Source organism: Dromiciops gliroides, chromosome 1 (genome assembly GCF_019393635.1).
Source record: "Dromiciops gliroides isolate mDroGli1 chromosome 1, mDroGli1.pri, whole genome shotgun sequence".
NCBI lineage: Eukaryota > Metazoa > Chordata > Mammalia > Microbiotheria > Microbiotheriidae > Dromiciops > Dromiciops gliroides.
The window spans coordinates 754,548,934-754,576,531 of NC_057861.1; the positions used below are offsets into that span (position 1 = coordinate 754,548,934).

The window sequence follows — 27,598 nt, forward strand, 5'->3', positions numbered from 1 at the left end:
AGAGCACTCTCCCTCATTTCTCAATAACTTCAGTGTTGAGCTTACAGCCTTCCTGTCCACCCTAACTCACACTCTCTTTGGCAATCCTATTCCTTAGATAATTGTCTAGCTTATTCACCACAGTAGCTGGTCCAAACTTCTCTTCTCCTCAAGTCTCCCAGAACCCCCTCTTCCCCAACTTCTCAGCTGAGGACCTCACTCATACTTCACCAATAAAATTGAGGCCACCTCTTCAGATCCTTCTTTCCCCTTCATTCTTATTTCACACTCTTGTGCTATCACCCAACACACACACACACACACACACACACACACACACACACTTTCCTCTTTCACTCCCCTCTCTGATTATGAGGTTGCCCTTCTCTCTTTCTTTTTCTTTTTTTTTTTTGCAGGGCAATGAGGGTCAAGTGACTTGTCCAGGGTCACACAGCTAGTGTCAAGTATCTAAGGTCGGATTCGAACTCAGGTCCTTCTGAATCCAGGGCCGATGCTTTATCCACTGTGCCACCTAGCTACCCCCCCTTTTTTGCGTGCCCTTCTCTTTGCAAAGGCAAATGTCTCCAGATATTATTCTATTATCTCCCATAATCTCCAGCAGATTGCCACTACTATATTCCCACTCTCTCTTTAATCTTCCATCTCTTTATCTACTAACTCCTTCCCTTCCACCTACAAATACACTTAGGTGTCTCCCACCTTTAAAAAACTCATTTAATTTGACCATCTCCACTAACTATCTCAAAATGGATAAAGCACAGACTTGGGGTCAAGAAGACCAAAATTTAAATCCTGTCTCAGATATTTACTAGCTATTTGACCCTGGGCAAGTCGCTAAACCTGTCTGTCTCAGTTTCCTCATCTGTAAAAGGGAGATAATCATAACATTTACCTCCCAGGGCTACTGTGAGAATAAAATGGGACAATATTTGTAAAAAGTTCTGCAAACCTTAAATAACTACACATGATATTGTTGTTGTTGTTATCTTTGATCCTCTTCTACTTAGAAAAGTCATTGATATTTGGTGTCTCGGGGCAGCTAAGTGGTGCAGTGGATAAAGCACCACCCCTGGATTCAGGAGGACTTGAGTTCAAATATGGCATCAGACAATTGACACTTACTAGCTGTGTGACCTTGGGCAAGTCAATTAACCCTCATTGCCCCTCCAATATAAAAAAGAAAGAAAGAAATTTGGTGTCTCCACTTTCCTTTCTCTCCTTCTGCAATCCAGCTTCTAACTTCATCATTCAATTGAAATTGTTCTCCCCAGAATTAACAATGATCTCTTAATTACCAAATTTAGTGGCCTTTTCTCAATTTTCTTTCTTCTTGACCTTTCTGCAGCATTTGAAATGCTGACCACCTTCTCCTCTTAGATAATACTTGCTCCTCTCTAGTTTCCCTGACCCTTCTCTCTTCTCTTCTCCTTTGACCTGTCTGACTACTCCTTATCACTCTTCTTTATTAGATTTCCCCCCATGTCACATCCATTAACTGTGTGAGTACAAATTTTCTATCTTAGTTGCTCTTCTTTTTTCACTCTATGGTATCTCACTTGCTGATCTCATCAGTTTCAAGGGATCCGATAATCACCTCTAGGAAGATGATGCCCAGATTTCTATATCTAGCCATTGTGTTTCTGCTAATTACCTGCCTCTAGGGCATCTCACACTGGAAGTTCTTAGGAATCTCTATATGTCGAAAACAAACTGATCATCTTTCCCTGCAAACTCTCCTCTTTTCCAGACTACTCATTTCTATGGATGACACCACCATCTTCCCAGTCTCCCAAGTCCACAGCCTCTGTGTCACCTTTGACCCTTGGTCTTGCTCAGTGACATTTCCAATGGATTAACAAATATTGTATGCCCTTTCACTCTAACAGCTTCAATCCATATCCCCTTCTCTCAACTCACAGTCACCACTTTGATTCAAGTCCTCATTACCTCTCATCTCAAAAATTGTAAAATCCTTCTAATTGGAATCTCTGTCTGAAGTCTCTTCCCACTCCATCCATCCTCCAAACAGTTGGCAAAGTGATTTTCTTTAAGCATAGGCCATGTCTTCCTCAATAAATCCCAATGATTCCCTCTTGCCTTGTTTGGTATCTAAAGATTTTCACCATTTGGTCCCTTCCTATAAGTTCTTCCTTGCTATACATTATTCCCATCCATGCCCTGTTGCCCACATTACATCCCCTCTCTTTTCTCCTGGAGTTGGCAGTGGCTGTCCCCCATGCCTGGAATACTCTCCTCATATGCTGATGATACACTCAGTATGATATAGCAGCCAAAAGATCAAATAGGATCTTGAGCTGCACTGAGATATAGAGAGAACATCCAGGAATGAATAAATGGACATCCTCTGCCCCACACACTGCCCTGGCAGGAAAACAGCTGGAGGACAAGGCTCACTGCTGGGCGCTGAAGTCAAGGAAGAGGTGAGTAAGTAGGGGAGGGCTCAGAAGAGGGCAACTAAGATGGGATAGGTTCTTACATCCATGGTACATGAGCTAAAGGTGAAAAATCTGGGAAGATGTAACAGAGAAGAGATGACTCAGGAGGGACAGGAGGGCTATATTTTAGTATCAGAAGGGCCATCTCAAGGGAAATAAATTAGACTCACTGCTTGACCACTGAAGGGAAAACTAGCAACAACAAGTGAAAATTGCAAAGGAGCCAATTTAGATTTAATTGTCTAGGAGAACAACCCTGCCAACCCCTCTTCATAACCACTGGAGGCTCCTAAAAATGGCCTGGGTCACTTTGGGGGTTGGTGGCTTTCTCCTCATTGGAGGTGTTGAAACAGAGGTTGGACACCTATTTCTTGGATGTGGTTTCATGTGCATGGGGGGGGGTTTCAGTTATGTATTGGCTAAATCCCTATGTACTCTGAAATGCAATTTTTTGATTCTTGTTTCTTAGCTACACTTGCATTTCTTAGGAGTACTTCAAGACTCTACACAAAGCAGTAAAACAGGTGAATAGATGATTAAAAGATTAAGCGATCAAATAGCAAGCATTTATTAAGCACTTACTAAGTGCTAGATACTGTTCTAAGTGCTGGGCATCACAATGACAAAAGTGGCCTCTTGGTGAACACAAAACTGATAAATAAACTAAAAAACTAGAATCAACAGAAAGTAGGAAGAGCTAATGGGGGAAAAGAGACCAAATAATTACAAGAATTAAAATCAAGAATCAGGGTACAACCATGTTCCACTTCTACCATGCCCTAAAAATGCAAGGGTGAGGTTCCCACAAGAAACTTCGAGGAGAATTGGACAAGAGGAGACAGGTCAAGTGGAAATGGGATGGAAGGAGGAAAGGGATCCTTGGTTAGGGGAATTTCACCAACATGAGTACTAGTACTTTAACTATTTAATCAAAAACTATGTTTAGAATTACGATATTGAAGTTGAAGTGAGCCATTACCTTCCCCCATGTCCTTTTATTTAAAAATCAAAGAAGCAGCAATTTCCATAAAGTAAATATAGAAAAATGTTCCATATGCTGGTTATACCAGCCCTGGGATTAACTAGTGACCCAGAAAGAGCCTCCCATATTATAGGACGAACAAAAGGAAACATGAGCTGGGGCCAGGCTGGGATCCTGATGCTAACTGATATGTCCACTGTCAGCTGTTTTCTCCTAATGTTGAGCTTCCCAGAATGTTTGCCTCCCTTTTGCATTTCATCAGGAATGTGACTAGATGATTTGACCTAAAACAACACACAGTTCTATGCCCGTCCCTACTTCAATACTCCAATTGTCCAGAGACTTTCCCACTAACCCAGGGCTTGAAGAGAGCATGCACCATTCAATCTGACAGTTCACTTCAACTAGGATTTGTTCATTGTCCTGCCAAATGGAAGGACAGGGCTTGGCCCTTTAGTGGGCACATCAATCAATCAATTAATAAGCATTTATTAAGCACCCACCATATGTCAAGCACTTTGCTAAGTACTGGGAGTACAAAGACAAAAGCAAAAGCCATGCCTGCCCTCAAGAAGGTCATATTCTAAAGGGGGAGACAACACACAAAAATGCCACTGTGGGTATGAAAAATTCCTTCCTAAGATTTTAAAAAATTTAACACAGCAGGGACTGATACAGAATATAATACAACATTATACAGCAAATCAGTGCCTGCTTTTTTTTTTCCATTTGTCTCCAAAAGAAAAACCCATGACCTACTGTGCCCACTAATGTTTAGGATTTCCCTGAAATAAGGGAATGCTTCTCATTAGTCACCATTTTCTACTGTGTCAATAACATGATACAAGGATCCGCTTCAGGATTTTTAATTTGAATTCAAGGTAACCCAGAAGAAAGAAAGAGAATTGCCTCTCATTAACTCCCTAAAGGCAAGTGGGGTCAGAGCCTGGGTTGGCCACTACAAAAGGAACTTTGTATGACTTATTATTCAAAGGCTGAGTCAGTTATGAACCAGTGACTGAGCTAGGAGGAGTCAAAGGGCCCAGAAGGGCTGATCTTTGTATAAGACAAAGACAATCAAGGACCTCCTCCTCCACATGGGATCAGATAAAATCTAACTGGACCTCTTCCAAAAGGGGCTTCCCAAGACAGTTACCACATCCCAGGTGAAACATAGTTAAAGAGCAAAACTACAGGGGTGTGTGTTTATAAGTCAATTTGGCAAGAATGAAGGCTTCTGGGGCAGCTAGGTGGTGCAGTGGATAGAGCACAGGCCCTGGATTCAGGAGGACCTGAGTTCAAATCCGGCCTCAGACACTTAACACTTACTAGCTATGTGACCCTGGGCAAGTCACTTAACCCAAATTGCCTCACAAAAAAAAAAAAAAGAATGAAGACTTCTTTTTTTAGGAAAATGCTAATTTAAATCCAATCCAATAAGCATTTATTAAGTATTTACTTTGTGTCTGGCACTGTGTTAGGTACAAGAGATACAAAGGCAAAACCAAACCAAACTTGGCCCTGCCCTCAAAGAGCTTCCACTCTATGTGGGGGTCAGAAGAGGAAGGGAAGGACGGTAGGTAATATATGTACAAGTCAGGAAATCCAATGTATATGCAAAGTTGTTTCCAGAGAGAGAGAGTGTGTTAAAGCAGGGGTAGAGGGGAAGTGAGGAATTAGGAAAGGGCTTACTTAGGAGAAAGCACTTGCAGGCTCCCATGTACCTCTATCCCCCTTGTCCATCAACTTTCTATGTGTTTTCTTCCCCTATACCTTAGAATCTAAGCTCCTTGAGGGCAGAGACAGTCATGTTTGCTTGTATTTGTGTCTCTAGAACTTAGCACAGTGTTTGGCACTAAGTAGGTGCTTAATAAATGCTCTGGCTATCTATAAACCTAGAGATTCTACAAGGTGGAGATAATAAGGAACTACATGTCAGGCATGAGGAGTGGTAGAAGAAAAATGAGAAAAGAAATGATGCAAGAAAAATATGAAAAGAGAATTAACACCACCACCATGGAAACACTGAAAACTTACAGACTCCTAGAACTAGCTCTGAAAACACCATCATGAAAAAGTCAGAAGCTTAGGATAGTGCCTCACTTCTCCCAGGTGAGCAAAGCCCAACTTTAACATAAAGCTCAAAATCAAGAAAGAGGCTGGAAAAATGATCAAATTTCAACAAGAAAAAGAATTTGACCATAAAAAGCTATTGCAGTGACAGCGATAACCAAGATATAAACTCAGAAGAACATAACAATATGAAAACAGATACAAACAAAGCCTCAAAATACTATTTGGATCCAAACTCAACAAGGATTCCAGGAATAACTAAAGAAAGAGATGAGTGGTAGAGGATAAATAGGAAAAGAAATGAGACAGATACAAGAAAATTACAAAAAGAAAATTAACAGCTTTGGTGAAAGGGGCATGAAAAATACCAAAGAAAATTTCACCTTAGAAAACAGAATTGGTCTAATGGTTTAAAAAATGGCAAAAAATTCACTGAAGAAAATAATTCCTTAAAATTTGAAATGGGGCAAGTGGACCTAATGACTTCATGTGACTTAAGGAAACAATAAATAGAAGTCAAAAGAATAGGAAAAAAAGCAAAAGAAAATGTGAAATATCTCATTGGAAAAACAAATGACCTGGAAAAATAGATCATGGAGAGATAATTTAAGAGTTATTGTACTACCTGAAATCTATGATTAAAGAAAGAGCCTAGGGGCAACTAGATGGTGCAATGGATAAACTACCGGCCCTGGATTCAGGAGTACCTGAGTTCAAATCCGGCCTCAGACACCTGACACTTACTAGCTGTGTGACCCTGGGCAAGTCACTTAACCCTCACTGCCCCACTAAAAAAAAAGAGCCTAGGCATAATATTTAGAGAAATTATCAAGAAGGGGGGCAACTAGGTGGCACAGTGGATAAAGCACAGGCCCTGGGTTGAGGAGGACCCTAGTTCAAACCCAGCCTCAGACACTTGATACTTACTAGCTGTGTGACCCTGGACAAGTCACTTAACCCCCATTGCTTCACTAAAAAAAAAAAGAAAGAAAAGGAAGAAATTATCAAGAAGAACTGACCTGGTATCTTAGAAGGTAAAATCGAAATAGAAAGGTTCCATCAATGCCCTTCTGAAAAGATCCCAAAATGAAAATTCCCAGGAATATTATAGGTGATTCCAAAGCTCCCAGGTTGAGAAAATATTGCAAGGATCCAGAAAAAAAGAATGCAAATATCATGGAGCAATAGTCAGGATCACACATGATTTAGCAGCTTCTACATTAAAGAGTCAGAGGGCTTGGAATGTGATTTTTTTTAAACTTTTTTTTTTAACTTTTTTTTTTAGTGAGGCAATTGGGGTTAAGTGACTTGCCCAGGGTCACACAGCTAGTAAGTGTTAAGTGTCTGAGGCCGGATTTGAACTCAGGTACTCCTGAATCCAGGGCCGGTGCTCTATCCACTGTGCCACCTAGCTGCCCCAGAATGTGATATTTTGGAAGGCAAAGGATCTAGGATTACAACCACAAATCACCTATCCAGCAAAACTGAATATAATCCTTCAGGGAGAAAAATTGACATTAAATGAAATAAAGGAGGGGCAGCTAGGTGGCGCAGACACTTAAGAGCAGACACTTAACACTTACTAGCTGTGTGACCCTAGGCAAGTCACTTAACCCCAATTGTCTCACTTTTAAAAAAATAAAATAAAGGACTTTCAAGCATTCCTAATGAAAAACTCTGAGCTTTATAGAAAATCTGACATCAAAACATAAGGCTCAAGAGAAGCATTAAAAGGTAAATATAAAAAGCAATCATAATGATCTCAAAGTTAAACATTCCTGTATGGGAAGATGATACATGTAACTCTTAAGAATTTTATCATTATTGAGGCAGTTTAAAAGAGTTTGCATAGATAGAGAGAATGGATTTGAGTCAATTATGTTAGAATGATTTCCAAAAAATAATTACGGGGTGATAAAGAGGGATGCAATGGAAAAGGGGGAAAGAGACACAGAATGGGGAAATTTTTCTTACATGAAAGAGGCAAACTAATATAAAAGTAGAGGGGAAAGGGGAAGGAGATGGGCAGATGATGCTTGAACCTCAGTCTCATAAGAACTGGTTCAAAGAGGGAAGAGTATATACATATATACATATATGTGTGTGAACATACATATATATGTATATATATACATATGCATACAAAACTCACATACACACAGTTGTGTACAGAAATGTAACTTACCCAACAGGAAATCTGAAGGGAAGGGGATAAAAGAAAGGGGAGAGGATGATGAAGGAAGAACAGATTAAGGGAAAAAGTGGTTCGAAGAAAAATAGACTTTTGAGGAGAGACAAGTTAAAAAGAGAGTGAAAAAGAAAGAAGAAAATGAGGAGAGAAATATAGAGTTAATAATCATAACTGTGAATTTGATGAGTTCATTCATAAAACAAAAGCAGATAACAGAATGGATTAAAGACCAGAATCCAGTAATATGTTGTTTACAAGACATACACTTGAAACAGAAAGACACACACAGAGTTAAAATAAAGAACTGGAGCAGAATTTAATATGCTTCAACTGAACTAAAAAAAGTCAGGGGTAATAATCATCATCTCAAAGCAAAAGCAAAAAATAAAGGGATGATCAGGAAAATGAAATTTTGTTTAAAGATACCATGGGCAATGAAGTTATAGGAAATATTTTAACTTCAAATTTCTCTGATAAAGGCCTCATTTCTAAAATGTGGTGAGTATAGAACTGAGTCAAATTTATAGAAAAAATAAGAGCTATTCCTCAATTGATAAATAGTCAAAGGATATAAACAGGCAGGTTTCAGAGGAAAACAAAGCTATCTATAGTCATATGAAAAAATGCTCTAAATCACCATTGATTAGAGAAAGGCAAATTAAAACAACTGTGAAATACCACCTCACACCTATAAGAAATGACATATGGTGGAGGGGATAGGGAAAAATAGATACACTAAAGAAATGTTTGGTGAAGCTGTAAACTGGTCCAACCATTCAGGTGGACAATTTGGAACTATGCTCAAAGGGATATAAAACTGCAAACCCTTTGACACACTGATGCCACTACTATGTCTGTATCCCAAAGAGATCAAAGAAAAGGGAAAAGGACATACACACACACACACACACACACACACAAATATTTATAGTACTTCTTTTTGTGGTAGCAAAGAATTGGAAATTAAGGGGATGCTCATCAATTGGGGAATGGTTGAACAAGTTCTGTCATATAGTTGTGATGGAGTACTATTGTGCTATAAGAAATTATGATGGGAGTAGACTCAGAAAAAAACATGGCAAGACCTATCTGAACTGATGCAAAGCAATGTGGAAAGAACTGGGAGATCACTGTGCTCAGTAATAGCAATGTTGTAATGATGATCAACTGTGAAATATTTGACTACTTTGATAAATGCAATTATCCAAGACAATTCCAAAGGAATCATGATGAAAAAAAATTATATCTGCCTTTGGAGAGAGAACTGATGAACTCTGATTGTTTCTTGCTTTTTTTCACTTTTTTGACATGACTAATATGTAAATATGTTTTGCATGATTTCACATACTTAATTGACATCATATTACTTGTTTCAGAAATGGGTGGAGAGGGATGGGAGGGATGGAGAGACTTTGGAACTCAAAATTTAAAAAGAAAAAAATGCTAAATAAATATTTTTTTAAAAAGAAGCCACTGATTTCTAGGATAAAATGACTCTTCCTGTGGATGAAAACTATAAGCTGTTAATTTTGTTATATTTATAAACTATAAAAAGGACTTTGGAAGGAACTATTCATAGAGATACACCATAGTACAGTGAGAAGCACAATTTTATAATGGACAGAGAACTTTCTTGGCAATCAAGAAGACTCCTGTTCAAATCTTGCCTCTGACCCTTACCAGTAGGTGTCCCCAGGTAAGTTAACTTAGTCCTGCTGTGCCTCAATTGCTTTAGGTATAAAATAGGGGGACAGAACTCATGTTCTTTTTTGTTGGATTGTTTTTGTTGGGCAATGAGGGTTAAGTGACTTCATGCTCTTCAACATCCCTTCTAGCTCTATGTCCTATGATCCTTGGAAATAGGTGCCATAGAAACTTGTGAATGAGTATATAGGTAGAGCCAGCAGCTGGCTGAAATAAATGTGAGATGTTAATTAGACCCAGAAGATTCAGTCTTCTCAGTGCTTCAAAGTGTCTGACAGGACTTAAAGATAGCTGTTGCCATGGAGAATAAAGGTGGCAGCAGAAGAAACTCTTCAACTGAATATTAGGTCTGAGGCTCTTGATGCCCCAGGTGTGACCAAGGGTGATGGGGCAGAGAATCTATCAGAGGAGCATTCCCTTGTCAGAAATGTAGCCAAGGCTTTTTTGAGCATCTTCATCATCTCAGATTCACTTGTACCAAAGCACTGACTTCCAGTTGCCAAGAAGGATACCAACATATGTATTCATGGAATTGTTTGGGAGGATCCCATCAAGTTCTTTGCATAACTTCACTACCCCTCTTTTCACCCTCTAAAACAGATTTTATTGGGCAAGATGCAATTATTTTAAAGTAAAATTTTTATTTATAATCACTGAGAACAAAAGATGAGATGACCGACGATTCATGAAATGATATTCCTTGTTGCTTTTAGGCATATAATACCTGTATTTGCTGTTTTGTCAAGAAGATGGGAACAATCTCTTCATTCTGTTTTTGTTTTTTGTTTTTTAATTGAGGCAATTGGGGTTAAGTGACTTGCCCAGGGTCACACAGCTAGTAAGTGTTAAGTGTCTGAGGCTGGATTGGAACTCAGGTACTCCTGACTCCAGGGCCAGTGCTCTATCCACTGCGCCACCTAGCTGCCCCCTCTTCATTCTGTTTTAATGAACTTATGTCTTATTTTTCCATTTGTAACAAGAATATAAATATTGAAAGTGGTTTAGTTCCTCCAGTTGTATATCAACTAGTTAGTCATTGGACAAGGATCTCATATTGTGAGTACCAACTGTTATATGAATCATAATATCACAGGATCTCAGAGCTGATAGGTACTTGAAAGGCCACCTAGTTCTCCCCATACTTGAATAAGATTTCTCATTACAAAATACCCCAAACACCCAAGTCATCCTACCTCTTCTTGAAGACCTCCAAAGAAGAAAAGCCCACAGCCTCCCAAAAGAGTCATTCCAGTTTTAATTACTGGGAAGAATTTCCTTATGTCAAGCCTAAATCTTTCTCTGGGCAACTTCCTTTTGCTTCTAATTTCCCCCTCTAAAACCATGCAAAATAGGCTGAATCCCTTTATCATAGGATGGTTCTTCAAATACTTGGAAACAGCTTTCATGCTCCTTTTGTCTTCCTTTCTTTGGGCTAACCCCCCGCCCCCAGTTCTTTTAATTAATCCTCTTAAGGAATGATCTTTGGTTCCTTCTCCCTCTTGATTCTCCTCTTTTGCACACATTCCATCTTGTTGATTTCCTTTCTAAAATGTGATGCCCAGAACTGAGAACAGAATTAATTACAATCCTGTGATTTGACCACAGAAAAATAAACCCTAACCTTGTTATAGACACTATGTCTTCCAATGCAATTTAAGATTGCATCAGCCCTTTGGGATGCCATGTCACACTATGGACTCCTACGGACAATAAAACAACACAATTAAGACCCTTAAGTCTTCTTCACATGAACTATTGTCTAGGCTGTACCTTGCTGATCTTGGGGTTTAGGAGTTATTTTTTTAAACACAAGTATATGACTTTAATATTACAGTAAGCCCCAATTCTAGTCCTGTGATATCTTATTAATCTTATTCCCCAACATTACTACCTCTCCCACTTTCATGTCATCTACAAATCTGAACAGAGTGTGGCTTCATAAAAACCAAGTCATTCATAAAAATATGAAACTACACAATTTCATGGACAGATCCCTGTAATGATTCACAGTTTATGTTCCTTTATTCCATTCCCTCCACACCATCTTGGCTCATTGGACCTCATATCTAACCCTTCAGGCTCCTAACCTAGGGTTTGGCACATAGTAGCCACTTAATAAATTTTTATTGACTATGAAAACCCTACCCATTCATCATCCAGCTCAAGTCACCTTCTTCATAAAGCCCTCTCAAATTCCCTGCAACCTATGTAATCTTTCCTTTCTCCAAGCCCCCTAACATTATGTTTTTACAACATGCCTGGCATTAATGAAAGCTTGCCTTGAGTGACAATTATCTGTGGATTTCTTTCATTTGCCAAGTTAAAGATAGAAATTTCATGAGGGCAAGGACTCTATATTAATGATGTTTGTATCCCCCAATGAGGCTAGGACAGTGCCTTGCACATAGTAGGCACTCAATGATATTTATTCAATTGAACAGAAATGGACTGAAGCTTTGGACTCTTCACAAGGAAAGGTTCATAATTTCAGTCACTGACAATGCATCATAACGGGGCATCTGGTGGCACAATGGATAGAGCACTAGCCCTGGAGTCAGGAGTAAAATGACATGAGTTCAAATCTGGGCTCAGACACTTGACACTTGACTTACTAGCTGTATGGCCCTGGGTAAATGACCTAATCCCAACTGCCTTAAACATCCAGATCCATCTCCAGTAATCCTGATGTATAGTTTGCCACTGGACCCAGATGGCTCTGCAGGAAAAAGTGAGACTGATGACTTTGCACAGCCCTCTTTCACAAATCCAATTCATTGCAAGTCATGACATTGCCTCCTGATGTCATGGTCCTCTTTAAGAACAAAGAGTGAAAAACAACAACTATTATAATAATAGTTTTAATACTTATGGTGTTTTAAGAATTATAAATCACTTTACATGCATTATTTCATTTGATCCTCATAATAAGCCTGTGAAGTCAGTGCTACTATTGACTTCATTTTAAATATGAGGAAACTGAGGCAGGAAGATGTGAAGGGATGTGACCAAGGTCACACAGTAACTATTTGAGGCAGGAATTGAATTCTTGTATTCCTGACTCCAAGTTCAGCACTCTAGCCCCTAGGCCACTTCTCCATCTCAACACAAGGGTTAGTGTTATTTCTTAGGCAGCTCTGCCTAAGGATTAAACAAGTTATTCAATGTCAAAACAAGTCACTTTGAAGCCATATAGATTAGAGACACACAAGGAAGCACCAATAAGGAAGCAGGACCAATGTACGAAAGATAATAGGGGAAGCACAACACCTACAGACTGGGAGAGCAGATGATGGCTCCCACACTAGAGCAACCCAGTGACCTCCCCCAAAATCCAATGGGCCTGGCACTAATGACTTCAAATGAGTGCAGTCCCACATGGTGACTAAGACTGGTACAACTAAACCAGAACTGGGAATAGCAAGACAAGGATCTGACCACAGCTGTCCAGGGAGCCTCAGGCACAATGGTCTTGAGGAGAGAGTCCAAGATGGTTCCAGTGAGAGGATGTTCTCATCACTTGGCCCGTCATTACACCAATCTCCTCCTGGGACCATCTACACTTTGTGCAGCAAGGCAGCTCCAGGATCAGGGCATCTCACAAGCTCTGCAGGGTGGGGAGAGTCAGCTCAAGTGGAACTGATTAGTTCCTCATCCTTGAGATCACAGACATGGAAACACCAATCAACTAAGAACCTGGAAGCTTCTTGCTTAGGAGACTCCAGGCATGAACAATTGAAGATCGGCAGGATTCCTAAAAAGAGGCTAGAGAGGAAGGAGGAATGACTTCTTGGCTGGAGGGATCATGGCTAGATGAGAGAGTGCTTTTGTATAGAGAAACACCAAGTTGGAAAAACTGACTTTTCCCAGATTATAACATGAAAAGTTAAGTTACAATATAAGATTTTTTAAATAGTCCAAGAGAAGTCTAAAAGAGATATAACACAGCAAAACAAAATTAATTGCTAAATGAGTTTGATAGTAATTATTATAGATGTTCAAAAGAAGCAAAAAAGAAATATTCGCATGGGCCAATAGTCAAAACCTTGAGAGTCCAGGCAAGAGGAAAGAGAGAGAAGTAGTTTGAGGACAGACTACTTTGGGAAATGCCAACATGGGAAGAGAGAAGAATGATAGGAAGAAGCCAGGACAGGACAAAGAAAACAAGAGGACAACTGCAACTTTTATGGAAGATATAGTAGTAGAATCAACAATATCAGATGCTGTGGAGATGCCAAAGACCATGAAGTCTAAGTACCATTGGATGTGACCACCAGAAGGTCACCAGTAGCCTTGAAGAGCATTGTGTCAGTGAAGTGGAGGGATGTGAGCCAGATAAAAGGTGTGAAGGGGACACAAAGTGGTAAGACCACCAACTGCAGGCCAACTGTAATGTTTGGCAGGCCGAAGGAGGGAAATAGGCAAGGTCACTGGAGGGACCAAGTAGGGGACAAGAAGAATTTGCTGTTGTTTTAAGATGGGAAGAACACTACCTTCTATAGACCCATAAAAAGGTTCCAATGGAATGGGAGAGACTGAAAATGCTAGAAAAGGAGGTAGAGGCTTACTGAAAGAACAAAATGAAAGAACACAAGGAAACCTTCAACGCTACCATTCTTTTCTTTATTCAGAGTTGACCACTCATCAGTCAACCAATCAACAAGCATATGATAAGCCTGTTCTCTGTGCTATGTACTAGGCACTAGGGATACCAAAAATGAACCAATCCTTCCACCACTGTTCATAACAACCCAACCACACTACTTTCAAGTGGCATGTAGGTATTGAGAGATGGTGAGGGAAAGATGTCTATTGCTATAGAACACATCCATGCTTACAGAAGAATGGAACCCCAGACCACATGAGCATACATCAGGCTACCTAGGTTTACAGAAAAGCAGTGTCATAAGGTGGCTCATGATGGATTCTTTGACCTCAGCAATTCATAAAGATTGTCACAAGGACACAGAGGAACTGAGATCAATACAGGAAGCAACAGCCACATACCAAACATTGTTGGAATTGGCTTTATCTGAAGATGGCCCAGTATCTCATTGCTTGGCATACAGTAAGTATTTAATAAGTGCCTCTTGACTGACTACTGCCAAATAGGGCCATACACCCAAAATGATATCTCTTTGAGGGAGAGAAGGGAATAAGCACTTATTAAGTGCCTACTAAGAGGCATGTACTGTGCTAAGTGCTTTCTAAATATTATGTCATTTGATCCTCACAACTCTGGGAGGTGGGTGATGAAATTATTCCCATTTTACATATAAAAAAAAATGGAGGCAGACAGCCTAAGAAGCTTTCTCAGAGGCACAAAGCTAGTAAGTATGTAAGGCCAGATTGGAACTCGGGTCTTCCTGAATCCAGGGACAGCACTCTATCCACTAAGCTACCCAGTTGCCTTTTTGAAAGGGGGTGAAAGGAAAGAAACAAATTGGTATGCAATAATATCACCCATATTTCTGTAACACTTTTAAGTTTGCAAAGTATTTTATGGACTTTATTCCATTTGGGTCTCACAACAAACAACCTTATGGATTAGATGTTTGTTTGTTTGTTTTAATAGATAAAGTTTGTTTGAGTCAGATTTTAAGTAACTTGCCCAGGGTCACTCAGCTAGTAAATGTATGAGGCTGGATTTGAACTAAAGTCCTTCCTGCCTCCAAGTTCAGCCCCACTACACCACACTGCTTTCCGTGAAAATCATCATTCATCAGAGAAAAAGGAAAGAGACTCACGTACAAAAATATTTATAGCAGCTCTTTTTGTGGTAGCAAAGAATTGGAATCTAAAGGGATGGCCATCAAAGGGGGGAATGACTGAACCAGTTATGAATAGAATGGAACACTATTGTGCTGTAAGAAATAATGAATGGGGGAGGGGAAGTTAGGTGGCACAGTGGATAAAGCACCAGCCCTGGATTCAGGAGGACCTGAGTTCCAATCTGGCCTCAGACAGTTGACACTAGCTGTGTGACCCTGGGCAAGTCACTTAACCCTCATTGCCCAGTAATAATAATGATGCTGCTGCTGCAGCTGATGACGACAACGATGATGGAAAAACCTGGGAAGACATATGAACTGATGCAAAGTGAACCAGGAGAACAAGCCACACAGCAACAGCGATATATTAAGGAAAATCAACTGTAAAAGACTTATTAACTCAGATCAATAAAAAAAGCTACCATAACTCCAAAGTACTCATGCTATAAAATGTTATCTATCTACTTAGAGACTGAGAACTCATGGACTCAGAGTGCAGGTTAAGACATATTTTTCATTTATTTCTTTTTGTTTTCTTTTCAGAATATGGCTAATATGCAAATACATTTTACATGAATGAATTTTTATAACAGGTATCATTTCTTGCCTTCTCAATGGGTGAGGGAGAGGGTGGAGGGAGGTAGAGAATGTGGAACTAAAAATAATATTTAAAAGAAAATGATTATCCAAACTTTTCTATTTAAAAATATATATTCATTTTATGCATGGCTGCACATGTATAACCTATATCAAATTGCTTGCGTTCTCAATGATGGTGAAGGGGAGAGAGAGAGAGATGGAGAAAATTTGTAACTCAAACATTTTTTTTAAAAAGTGTAAAATTTTTACATGTAATTGAAAAAATAAAAGATTTAAAGTGGAAAAAATAAAAACATGTTCACTTGACAAGTGTCTCATATTTTTCCAATTCTAGTAAAGATGTTTTCATTTACTCCTCACCACTCCCATCTTTTTCCTTGTCATTATTCTCTATTTTTTCACAGGGTACCATCATCATCATTACAATTATTAGCAGTATCAACAATAATAACTGGCAAGCCATGCTTTGTCTTTTATAAAGAACCCATTTTTTCACTGGGTCTTCAATGGGATTTGTTATCTTCCATTTTACAAGTGAGAAAAATGAGGCTTGGAAAATGAAATAATAAATAGACATTTTTGGAATTGACCTCAGGGCACCTTGTGTGCCTCAATTTTACTGATCAAGAAACTGAGTTACAGGGAAGTTGTAACATCCCCCCACATCACACAGGTAGTATCAGAGGCAGAATATAAACCCAGGTCCTCTGACTCCAAAGTCTGTGTTCTCCTCATTGTACCTCTATATCTCACCCAAGATTGCCCCAGAAAGCAGGATTCGAGTTTGGGTCTTCTTAGCACTAAATCCAGTATTGTCCAATATACCACTCTGCATTTCACCAGCTAGGACAGAGAGGGAGAAGGAGGAGAAACAGGAGGAGGAGGAAAAAGGAAGAAGAAGAAGAAGAAGAAGAAGAAGAAGAAGAAGAAGAAGAAGAAGAAGAAGAAGAAGAAGAAGAAGAAGAAGAAGAAGAAGAAGAAGAAGAAGAAGAAGAAGGTAAGAGACACACACAGAGAGGTATTTTTAGAGGTGGGGGTTGATCTACTGTAATGCTTCATCTAGACAATCGTGTTAATTCTAAAGGGGCGAGGAGACAAGAGTAAGTACAGATAGGAAAAATGGAGCATCTAAAAATGAAGAAAATAAGCCAGCACCAATTCCAGTTGTCCTAGTAATCTAGTTACTGAGGACCGGAAACCCTGCAGGAAGCACTTGGAACAGTGGGTCACTCAGCTGTTAGAGAACCCCAGGAGACGGGTCACAGGTGTTCAGGAAGGGCTTGGGTGGATATTAAAAGAATTACAATCCTCTTATCAGGCTGGCAGTGGGCATGTGCAGAGATGCAAAGCAGAGGCAGGGACTGGACGGATCACAGAGACAGATGCCCTCCTTCGGGAAAAGGGCCTTCTTCAGTTGTTCCCCCAGTCCCCAATTCTCCCAGGGTTATAAAGTTGGGGGTGGAGGCACAAGCCCAGAAGGTGAGAGTTAATTGCAATGGTGCAGCGAAAGCCTAGCCTGCCTTCCAGCTATAGAGGCACCGCTTCCGCACCTGGGGCCCTCCCCAGGGTGGAAAATATTGCCTCCGTGTGAATGCAACCCGGCGTCAGACACTCGCCATTGTGATTCCCCAGTAAGATTCCTTTTCTGGTCCACCGTTCAACAACAACGCAGGAGCCCGCCATCCCCGGCACAAATAAAAATGTTAGGCGATTCGGGGCCGCGGAAGTCAGGCAAGTTTGCTGTCTGTATTCATGCACAGAGGACATTCCTACAGATTCCAGATTGCCATTAAATTTAGACCTTCTAGACAGAAACACTCATCTGCTCCTTCCGCCCGCTGGCAGAAGACATTGCAGAACCCAGAGATGCTCTCTGCCCTTCTAGTGATGGTCAGTTTTGCTCTAACCCACCCACTTACCACCACCATCCTTTTGGGGTGGGGGGGAGCAATACAGGCCGGAGCCAGAGAGGCCTGAGTCCCTGTGCTCGGCACACAGTGCACCAACATGCCCCGGCCACACACAGACCAAAGATGTACCCCGGCACCCTGGCTCCTTGGCTCTCTCAGCTCCTAGCTCTAAGTTCCAGAATGTCTGGGATCTACTAACAAAGCTCTTTGCTTCTCTCTCCCTTGCAAGGGGAGAGATGAGCAGCATTTCCCCTGCATCTCCGTCCACTGCATCCAAGTGCAAGAGGATGCCCGAGCAGCTGAGAGCGGGCCGCTACCACCTCGTGGCTCCCTCTGCCCATCCAGTCCTCCTCTAGACCAGCCCCAGAGGGGCCTGCGCGCCTAGTCCCTCGGTTCAGCCCCTTGACCTCCATCCCCACCCCCTCAGGAAGGGAGGTCACCGGCGGCCGCTGCGGGGGAGGCACCCACCCGGGGCCTGGGTATGAGAGAGAGTGCGCGTGTGCAGCCGGAGCTTGTGCCCCGCCGACCTGGGGAAAGGATGCTTGCAAAGTCCTCCTCCACCCTGCATCCCCCTCTAACTTCCCTCCGGCAGCTCCTGCTGCTTCCTCCAGGCGCCCGTGCCCCTTTGCCCCCTTCCAGGGCAACTTCCTGCCCGCAACCCAGTCGTCCTCGGCCCCACTCCCCGGACACCCCTAATCTCGGGAGTCTCCTGAGAGTGGGGGAGGGGGTCTAAGGAAGGAGGGGAACAGAGCAGTGGGGGAGGGAAAGAAGAGGGAGGAGGGAGGACCTCCCAAGAAGCCCAGGCTGAGGATCCCGGAGTTCGGGCCATCAGTGTGAGTTGGTCTGTGCGGCTCTGCTGGGTGTTGTGTTTCTGGCTGCTGTCTCTCTGGCCGGTGTGTATGTGTGACTAAGTGTTGTGTTCGTGTTGTGCGTTTTTCGGTTCTGTCCTTGTGTGGTACCGAGTCGGTGGCTTGTGTGGTGATGTCTGTGTGTGATGTATTTGGTGTGTGTGTGTGTGTGTGTGTGTGTGTGTGTGTGTGTGTGTGTGTGTGCGTGCGTGTGTCTGCTGTACTGCAGCGTGGTGTGTGCCCCCGTGGGTGCTGTGGGCACGGGAGGAGGGATTCCCCAGCACGTTGGCCGGAGCCGCCCCCCTCCCTGGGCTTCCCTTCCCCCTCCCTCATCCTTTCCCCTTGGGTCCTGTACCCTAGTCCTTCCAACCCCCTCCCCCGAGCCCCCACCCGCCCCGTTCCCCTGAGCACCTTCTCCTGAGCCCGGTTGAGCCTTTTCTGCACGTTCTTGGCGAAGATGCCAGTCTTGATGTCGGCCATGGCTGGGGCTGCTGCTGCTGCTGCTCCAGGAGGCTGGGGCTGGAGGGAGCGGGAGGGAGACTCGGGCTGAGCCAGCGGTGGGCTGCGGGCGGCGGGCGGAGGGCGGCGGGCGGAGGGCGGCGGGCAGAGGCTAGAGCCGAGCCACCGACAGACCCAAGGACTACGGAGACAGCCGGGGAGCGAGCGAGCGAGAAGCAGGATGGAGACACCCAGGGATGCAGGAGGAGGGGGAGGGGGCACCGGCAGCGGGCGAGGGCGGGAGGGGCTACGGGGAGGAGGGGTGAACTTAAAGGCGCAGCAAGGCCGGGGGAGCCTGGCGCTGAACCCGGGGCTGGGGGCACAGGGCTGCCGAGGAGATGGGGGAGGGGGGAGAGCAGAGAGGCAGCGAGAAGCTGGAGCGGACCGAGAGGTATAGGAGAGAATGATGGAGAGCGAGGGAGATCTAGAGAAGGGAGAGGCACAGGAAGGGAGGGGGGGAGGAGAGAGAGAGGGAGAGAGAGGGAGAGAGAGAAACGGAGAGAGAGACAGAGAGAGAGACAGAGAGACAAAGAGAGAGACAGAGACAGACACACACAGAGATAGACACACAGAAACAGAGACACGGAGAGACACGGAGAGACAGAAACAGACAGAGACACAGAGAGAGAGAGAGAGAGAGACGGGAACGTGCGCGCGCGTTCAGGGAGCAGGGAGAGAAGGGTGAAAAGAGAAAGGAGAGAAGAGAGAGAAAGAGAAAGTCACAGACGGGAAAAAAAGCTCCTGCAGCGAGCGGGCCGGAGGGCTTCTGAACAGAAAGATACGGTGAGGGAGGGGCTGATTTAACCTGAAGTTTTCTTTGGGGAAAGGGGAAGAGGACCGGTCTCTGTCTAAGCAGGATGTGCTGAATAACAAAGGAAAAAAGATGGGTGCATTTTAAAAAATCAGACTATAAATATAGTCTCTGGGTCAAAGTCCTTAGGAGCTAACCTGAACAGCTCCTTGTGTGATCGAGGTCATCCTGGCCTCTGCACCTGGTCTCCAGCTCCCCCCATCAGATTCCCCAGGGCTCTGTCCAGCCACCTCCTTCTCACCACGTGTGGAGGGTGTGTTGGGGAGAGGGAGGGAGAGAGGGCTTTAGGGCCCAGTAACACAAAAGTGACATCCTCCATCCCCTCCCATCTACACCTGCCATTCAGCATTATGGAACTTTAGGTGGGCAGTTGGCGCAGCAGTCCATGCCAGCATCTCCCCCGTTCTTAGAACTAGCTAAGAATGAAGGAAGAACTTCTGTCTTAACCTAAGGGCCTTTTCTAAGTCTTTATTTTCCTGGAACTCTCCAATTCAATTCAATTCAATAAGCCTTTAAGTAACTACTAGTGACAATCCAGAGGCAATGTGCATTGGTGGACAGAGCCCACTGTATTGTCAAGAAGAGCCAGGTACAAATGCAAGTTGCATCCCTGACATCCTGTCTGTGAGCCATTCCCCAGCTAACTCTCTAAGACTCTCAACCACAGAGCAGTAACTGTTTCCATACTGACCAAGTCAGTACCAGGCACTGTGCTCAGTGCTAGGGATACCACGAAAAGCAAAAGATGCTCCCTATCCTCCAAGAGCTCTCCATTGAACGGAAGAAAACACATAGAAAGCTGAAAAGGGGGGCCCCAGAAAGAGTACCCAGCAAGGGAACATGTTGAAGTCCAAAGGAAGGCAGCCAGATGGAAATTAAGAGATGGCTGCCCTGGATGACCTCCTTCAGTGAAGAGGGTGGAGAGCAGAAGGTCCTCCCAGACCCTTCACAGCTAGCTGACAAGGAGTCCCCCCCCCCCCAACTTTTGCTTGAACAGCTCTTAGGAGAAAGAACCCATTAACCTTTTCAGGCAGACCTTTCTAATTTTTTTTGTGTGGGGAAATGGAGGTTAAGTGACTTGCCCAGGGTCACACAGCTAGTAAGTGTCAAGTGTCTGGGGCTGGATTTGAACTCAGGTCCTCCTGAATCCAGGGCCGGTGCTTTATCCACTGCACCACCTAGCTGCCCCCGACCTTTCTAATTTTGTTTTTTGTTTTTTGTTTTTTGTTTTTTTTTTAAATTTTTTTGAGAGTCAATGGAGGTTAAGTGACTTGCCCAGGGTCACACAGCTAGTAAGTGTTAAGTGTCTGAGGCTGGCTTTGAACTCGTGTCCTCCTGAATCCAGGGCTGGTGCTTTATCCACTGAACCACCTAGCTGCCCCTTTAATTTTTTTTTTTTTTAGTGAGGCAATTGGGGTTAAGTGACTTACCCAGGGTCACACAGCTAGTAAGTGTTAAGTGTCTGAGGCCGGATTTGAACTCAGGTACTCCTGACTCCAGGGCCGGTGCTCTATCCACTGCGCCACCTAGCTGCCCCTGCCCCTTTAATTTTGAATAGAAAGCCTTTTCAGATCAAGCTAAAAGTTGTTCTAAGTTCTTCCCTGAGAGCTCACACACTGAGGAAGGTCAGTCAGTCATGGGTCACTTATGGTGAAAACAGTCGTATCCAAAAAGGGGGACAGCTATCTCTAGAGCCAAACTACATGCCCAATGGGTGATGGAAACAATAAAAACCACATGTCAGTGGGTGATTCCAATAACTTTAAGTGAGCAATTACTTGAAGGTCATAGAACCTCTCTATGTTGAGTCCTAGAAATGCAAGAAATTATGGAAAATATCCCCCACATGTTGGAAGTTAATCAATCAGTCAACAAGCATTTATTAAGTAACCATTGGGTTTAACCCTGAAATGAAGGGATCTTTCTCTTTGGAGGCTACACAAATGAACAGAAAGAGCCATTGACCTTTGTTTAGGACCATTCTCAAAGATTTCATAAAACTGGCCTACAGTTAGTGAAGATCATGTCCTTCCCCTATTCCCACAACCCATTCAGAGTATATAAAGCCTATAAAAACAGTGGTCAGGAAACAAATCAGCATCAGAATTCCAGGCACACTGATGGTGCCACTCTGTTCTGATTTCTCAGAACTCTAGAGGGAAGAGTTCTAGAGAATGAGCTGTTAATGGGTTGATTTTCTTAACCTGCAGATGCCCAAATCTAGTCTTGTCAGAAGGGTGGGAATTTTCACTGCTCAATACAGATGCTGAATGACCTTTCAAGTGGGTGCCATATGAATATTAGGGGAAGACAACAGGGCTGTTTGTCCTAGAAAAGACACCTAGGAGGCCTGATGGTTATCCTCAGATTTCAAAGGTGAAATACATAGACCTCGGCAACAGATTGGGTATGGGGAGCCCAAAAAGCGGCAGAAGAAAAGTAATATGTATATATAGTGCCTATGACACTGTGCTAAGAGCTTACAAATATCTTATTTAAATCTCACAACAATCCTTCAAGGCAGATGCTGCTATTATTTATAGCTGAGAAAATTGAGACAGAGGTTATATTTGTCCAGTCACACTGCTAGGGAGCATCTGAGACCAAATTTGAACTCAGGTCTTCATGACTCTAGGTCCAGGGCTTTATGCACTATGACACCACCTAGTGGCATCTGGGCAACAGATTAGGGGAGAGAAAGGATATGAGGGTGGGTCGTCTAGGTTGTTAGCCCAGGGACAAGAGAGTGATGATGCCCTCCACAGTAATAGGAAAGTTGTGAGAAAGTCTTTACTAACTTCAAGCCTGAATCTGCCACTTTGTAACTTCTTCCCGTTGCTCCAAATTCTACTAGGAGCAAGGAGAGCAGGTCTCTTCAAGGTGACATCTCTTGCTTTCAAACATCATCCTTAGACTTGCTAGAAAACTAAGCGTGAACTCGTGGCGGGCATTTCCCCATTTTACATGTCCTAGTCAGCATTTCTGACATTCCTGGTTATAATAAAAATATCTGGTGAAAACTTAATAGTTGAATTTTAGTTTGTAACATCCATATCCAAAAGAGAAAGAACCCTGGGTTCAAACATCATTTCTGTGAGGATGGACACGACACTTAACCTCAATGGACCCAGGTATTTTATCTGCCAAGAGCATCGAACCACATGTCCTCTGATGTCCCTATCATCTCCAGAACTATGAACACCCCAGCTGTGTGGACCTTAGTTTACTCATCTATAAATCTTGTGAGCCATCTTGATGGCTTCTGAGATTCCTTCCATCTTGAACTCTCATCCTGTAAACTTAACCCACCCCTCTGGGCTTCCATTTCCTCATCTACAAAAATGAAGAGGTTCTACTAAATGATTTTTTCTAGTTCAAAACTTCTGTGATATCCTTCATTTACTCCACGACTCCATCCTGAGCTCCCTCCTCCCCAATCTGTTAGGTGCTACAACTCTTCCCAACCAGGGATCTGTTCATTAGGGATGCAGCAGGAAAAAAGGCTGCATTTGCAGTCCGTATTGTCCGTATCGTAACTCAACGACTGTGTGTCTCTGTCACCCTTGGGACCGTAGACAAGTCACTTTTCTCTTTAGTTTCCTTGTTTGCAAAATAAGGACATTTCTCTAGATGGTCTGTAACATTATCTCTATGATTCTCTGAACTCTGCTCTTCCCCAGCCAAAGCAAGGAAAAAGAAGGAGGGGAAAGGAGGAGAGGAGAACAAGAAGAACAAAAGTAAGTTGCCAGTATGCGCCAAACAGCTTTAAGCAAGAGAAGAGGCTGGAGATAACCTTCCTCACAAGTGCTGAGTTACATAAAACGATCAGAAAAGGAGCTGTCTGACACTATTTGATCCCTTTCTGCTCTTCTGTTCACTGGGTGCCCTTGTACTTTCGGCAATAACTAGTCTTTGATGTCATGCAATGTTTTTGAATCAGGTTTTCTCTACTGAATGCTCTTCTTTCCTCCAAATTCCTCAGCATAAGGTCTATTTGACCTTAGACTGGGAGCTGGAAGGACCTGAGTGGATTGTCTAGTCCAATCCTCTTTCTTCAGAGGAAGTAGCTGTGGCCTAGATAGTTAAAGTGACTTGCCCAGGGTCATGGATGCCTTAAGTAGCAGGGGTGGTATTTCAATGCCAGTCTTCCAGCTCCTAAGTCAGGGCCCTTTCTTTTGTGCCACACAACATCAATGAAGGCTGGAGACAGTTGTAACAGTATCCATAATGCCTTAGAACTCTATGGTACCATTATCTCAAGGCTCCAGGCCCAAGGAGTTAAACATCTTCTATGGACAAATCTATGTGATCATTAACAGTAATAATAACAGTTCACATTTATATTGCACATCTAAGTTTTCAAGGCACTTTACGTTCAAGCTCAACACCTCTATGAGGATAATGTGACTATTATGCCCATTTTTCAGAAAGGACACCAAGGCTTGAAATTGTGAATTGTCTAGGTTGCAAAGCTTATAAAGCAGGATTTGAACTTGGTATCTTGCTGACCCCAAGTCTAGTACTCTCTCTGCTGTACCCTGTTGCTTTTCTTCCCGGTCTCTCTCTTTTTTGGCAGGGCAATGAAGATTAAGTGACTTGCCCAGGGTCACACAGCTAGTAAGTGTCAAGTGTCTGAGGCCAGATTTGAACTCAGGTCCTCCTGAATCCAGGGCTGGTGCTTTGTCCACTGTGCCACCTGGCTGCCCCCTTCCTGGTCTCTCATGTCTAACTCATTCCTCACTTATAAACCTGTGGATCCCAAGGTCCCACATTCAGAGCTGAAAGAACCTCAGAGGTCATTAGTCAATGCCCTTAATTGTAGAGAGGAGGAAGAAGAGGGAAAAAAAAGTTGGGATGTTCCTGAGCTCTCACAGGTAATAAGGAGCAGAAGTGGATTAGCAGCCATCTCCTCTGAATAGCAATCTACCGCACTTTCCACAGAACCACACTGGTTTACTTTACGGTTGTCAAGTTTTATTTCTTTTTTCCCTCCAAACTTGATTTTTATGACCCTCTAAGATGTGGTTGAAGTCTTCAGTTCAATTGTACTACTGTTACCCTCATATTGACCTCTTAATTAGTGCAACCCCATCTAAGTAATCTTGGAACCTAGTAAGTTCCTGGGCCACCTCCCACTTCTCTACCTTCCTGATTTGGAAGAGTCTAAATGAAGATTTCCCCTTCACAAATGCCCTATGAGCTGCTGTAATAAAAGAGTGTGCTGGGTTTTTTAGAGTTGTAACTGCTATAAAAAAAAATTGGGGTTAAATATCAGTATTCTTTCCAAAAAAGCAGTGTTCTAATCCAGAAATCAAAAATGAAGTCATGTTTATCTTAGGGTCTCATCTTCTTTAGAGATCTGGACTCCCCTTAATGTGGGTATTCCTTCTCTGGGACATAATGACCACCATATTCTTTGCGCACAACCCGGATCTCAGAAATATAAGGTCCTGGGTCTTTGGGAGTACAAAGAAATGAGGCTGGACACCGGCTTCACATTCGGCCTTCACCAGCCACTAGATGATGAATACTCCACTGTGAACTTGTCATCCCTACCCTGTGATTGCTATCAAACTCCCGAAATCCATTTCTCCTCCAGTCTTCGACATTTATGTGGAGGCTGTTGTCATCTTCTCTATATCCCCGATCTGCAATTTTGGAGTCATCAGTCACTTGACAGGGCTTACCCATCCTACCTGTACAACCACTCTTGAAGCTGCCTCCCTTCTCTCCACTCATACAGTACCTTCAGGTGCTCATCACATCACCTCTTTCCTGGCGCAATTATAAAAGCCACATCATGAGCTTCCTTCTTTCCAAGCTCCCCTCTCCAAACTCTTTTGTGACCAGTTTGAGATTCCTAAAATAAAGATCTGACCAAGTCGAATCATGTCACAAACATCAAGGACATCCATTGTGCTCTATCCAGATACAGTCTTGAAGAACTTCAGGCAGGGGTGACCTTGCCATGTGATTGGCCCATCTTTGGTCTGTGGTTCTATGATTCTCTGATTACATCCTTGCTGCTGTTTCTCCTGGTTGTTCTTGGGTGGTCTCTGCAAGGCACACACACACACACCCCACATTGTTATCCATGGCATGGGCCATCCTCACCTTCAATTCTTTGGAGATGGTAGCCACGAAAGACTCACAACCAGTTCTTAGACCCACCACCACCAGCAGCAGCAAAATAATGTGAGTGTGGATTCAGAAATCTGGGGGTCATTAAAGAACCTTGCAATTTCCCAACTAGGCCTTTGATTTCCTACTGCAAACCACTTAGAGTGTCCATTTTTTGTACAGCTGCCAGAGCATCAGAAAGTTTAAGTGGCTTGCCTCTGGGCACACAGCTGATAATTATCATATTTAGGATTTGAATTCAGTTCTCCCTGACTTCACATTCTTGGTACTGGAGTCAGAGGACCTAGATTCAAATCCTTTTCCTCTGTCTGTGTGACCTTGGATCAGTGTTTTAGCCTCTGTAGGCTTCAGTTCTCACTTATGAAAAGGGGGTTGGACTGAATGATCTCTGAGGGTCCCTTTCCTTTCTAGATCTATGCTCTTTCAACTCTTAGCACTCATCCCTCCAGGCTACTTTTAGTTGGGATTATCCTTCTTGTAAACCACCCCTTTGTTCTTTCTATGCTCTTTTTTCCTAATTTTACCAGCCCCAAAATAACAATCTTCTACCTGCATTAATAATGTATCACTAATGTATCCAGAAAAGCAAAGCAGACACACAAAATTGTTTCACCCAGACGAAAGTATAATAACCATGCTAACCTCATAAGCAATGCATAACCCAGTCTGGTTGGGGACCTAAGAATTCTCTAAGGTTGCAAAACCATTACATTGAAATATAATGCAAAATATACAAAGAGATAACTGCTATTCTGAGAACAAATCGTTCATGTTGCATTCATAGCATACACATCACTTGAAAGGCTTATTAAAAAGTATTAATGAGCCACAACTCTTTTTTCTGACAAACTATATGACTTACCTAACCATGATTAGACCATAAAAATTCCATGTACACTGTTAGAAATCAGCACACCTGAATATAATGATGAGAGCAGTCCATGATAGCTAAAACAGACAGGCATCTGAAAACTTGGACAGGTTCCAATCAAGAAACACTCCTTCCCTCAAATTGCTTAGCCAATGCTTAATTTCATTACCATTTAAACATGAGTGAATTCATATACCGATAGGCCATCCAGGCATGGAAGTGAGTGTTGGTTCTATAAGGTGGTGAGAATGGGGCAGAAATTCTAGCAAGTTCGCTGAGTCAGGAAGGCTTGTTCCTGAATTCCTTTCGGCAAAATAAATGGGGTGGGTGCCATACCTCAAATTTAAGGTTACAAATCAGGTAGAAACTTAATCGAAATTATAGAGCATGGGAGGAAAAGACTGACTGACAGAAGAAAACTCCCATGGGACAAGTAGACACTGGCTACAAACAATTTCTGGCTAATATATATATATATATGTATATAATAGTTTATATATTATTATTTATGTATTATATATTACAATATATATTTAACATGTTACATTTATGTGTAAACATTATTCTGTATCACACACTGTTATCAAGTATGAGATTAGTCAGTCCACTAGCAACTTATTAAGCACCTACTATGTGTCAAGCACTATGGTAAAGGCTGGAAATACAAAGAAAGGCACAACATAAAACAAAAATAATATCCTCTCGAGGAATTCACAGCTAATGGGGGAAGATAATAACGCTTCAT

General features: G+C 42.6%; 1 protein-coding gene across 2 annotated transcripts in view; it reads right to left on the minus strand.

The window, feature by feature from the left end:
• The window catches only part of AMPH (amphiphysin), a 196,882-nt gene extending 176,793 nt beyond the window's left edge, over positions 1-20,089 (minus strand). The window contains exons 1-2 of one of the 2 annotated variants that reach the window (XM_043978501.1): positions 19,979-20,089; positions 18,944-19,051 (exon numbers count right to left, since the gene is read on the minus strand). In XM_043978501.1, the coding sequence (XP_043834436.1) occupies positions 18,944-19,051; positions 19,979-20,008 (138 nt within the window). In that variant the 5' untranslated portion in view covers positions 20,009-20,089. Of the gene's footprint in view, positions 1-18,943; positions 19,499-19,978 lie in introns of those variants that run through there. The other variant, XM_043978502.1, reaches the window with a different exon arrangement.
• Positions 20,090-27,598: the final 7,509 nt, after the last annotated feature.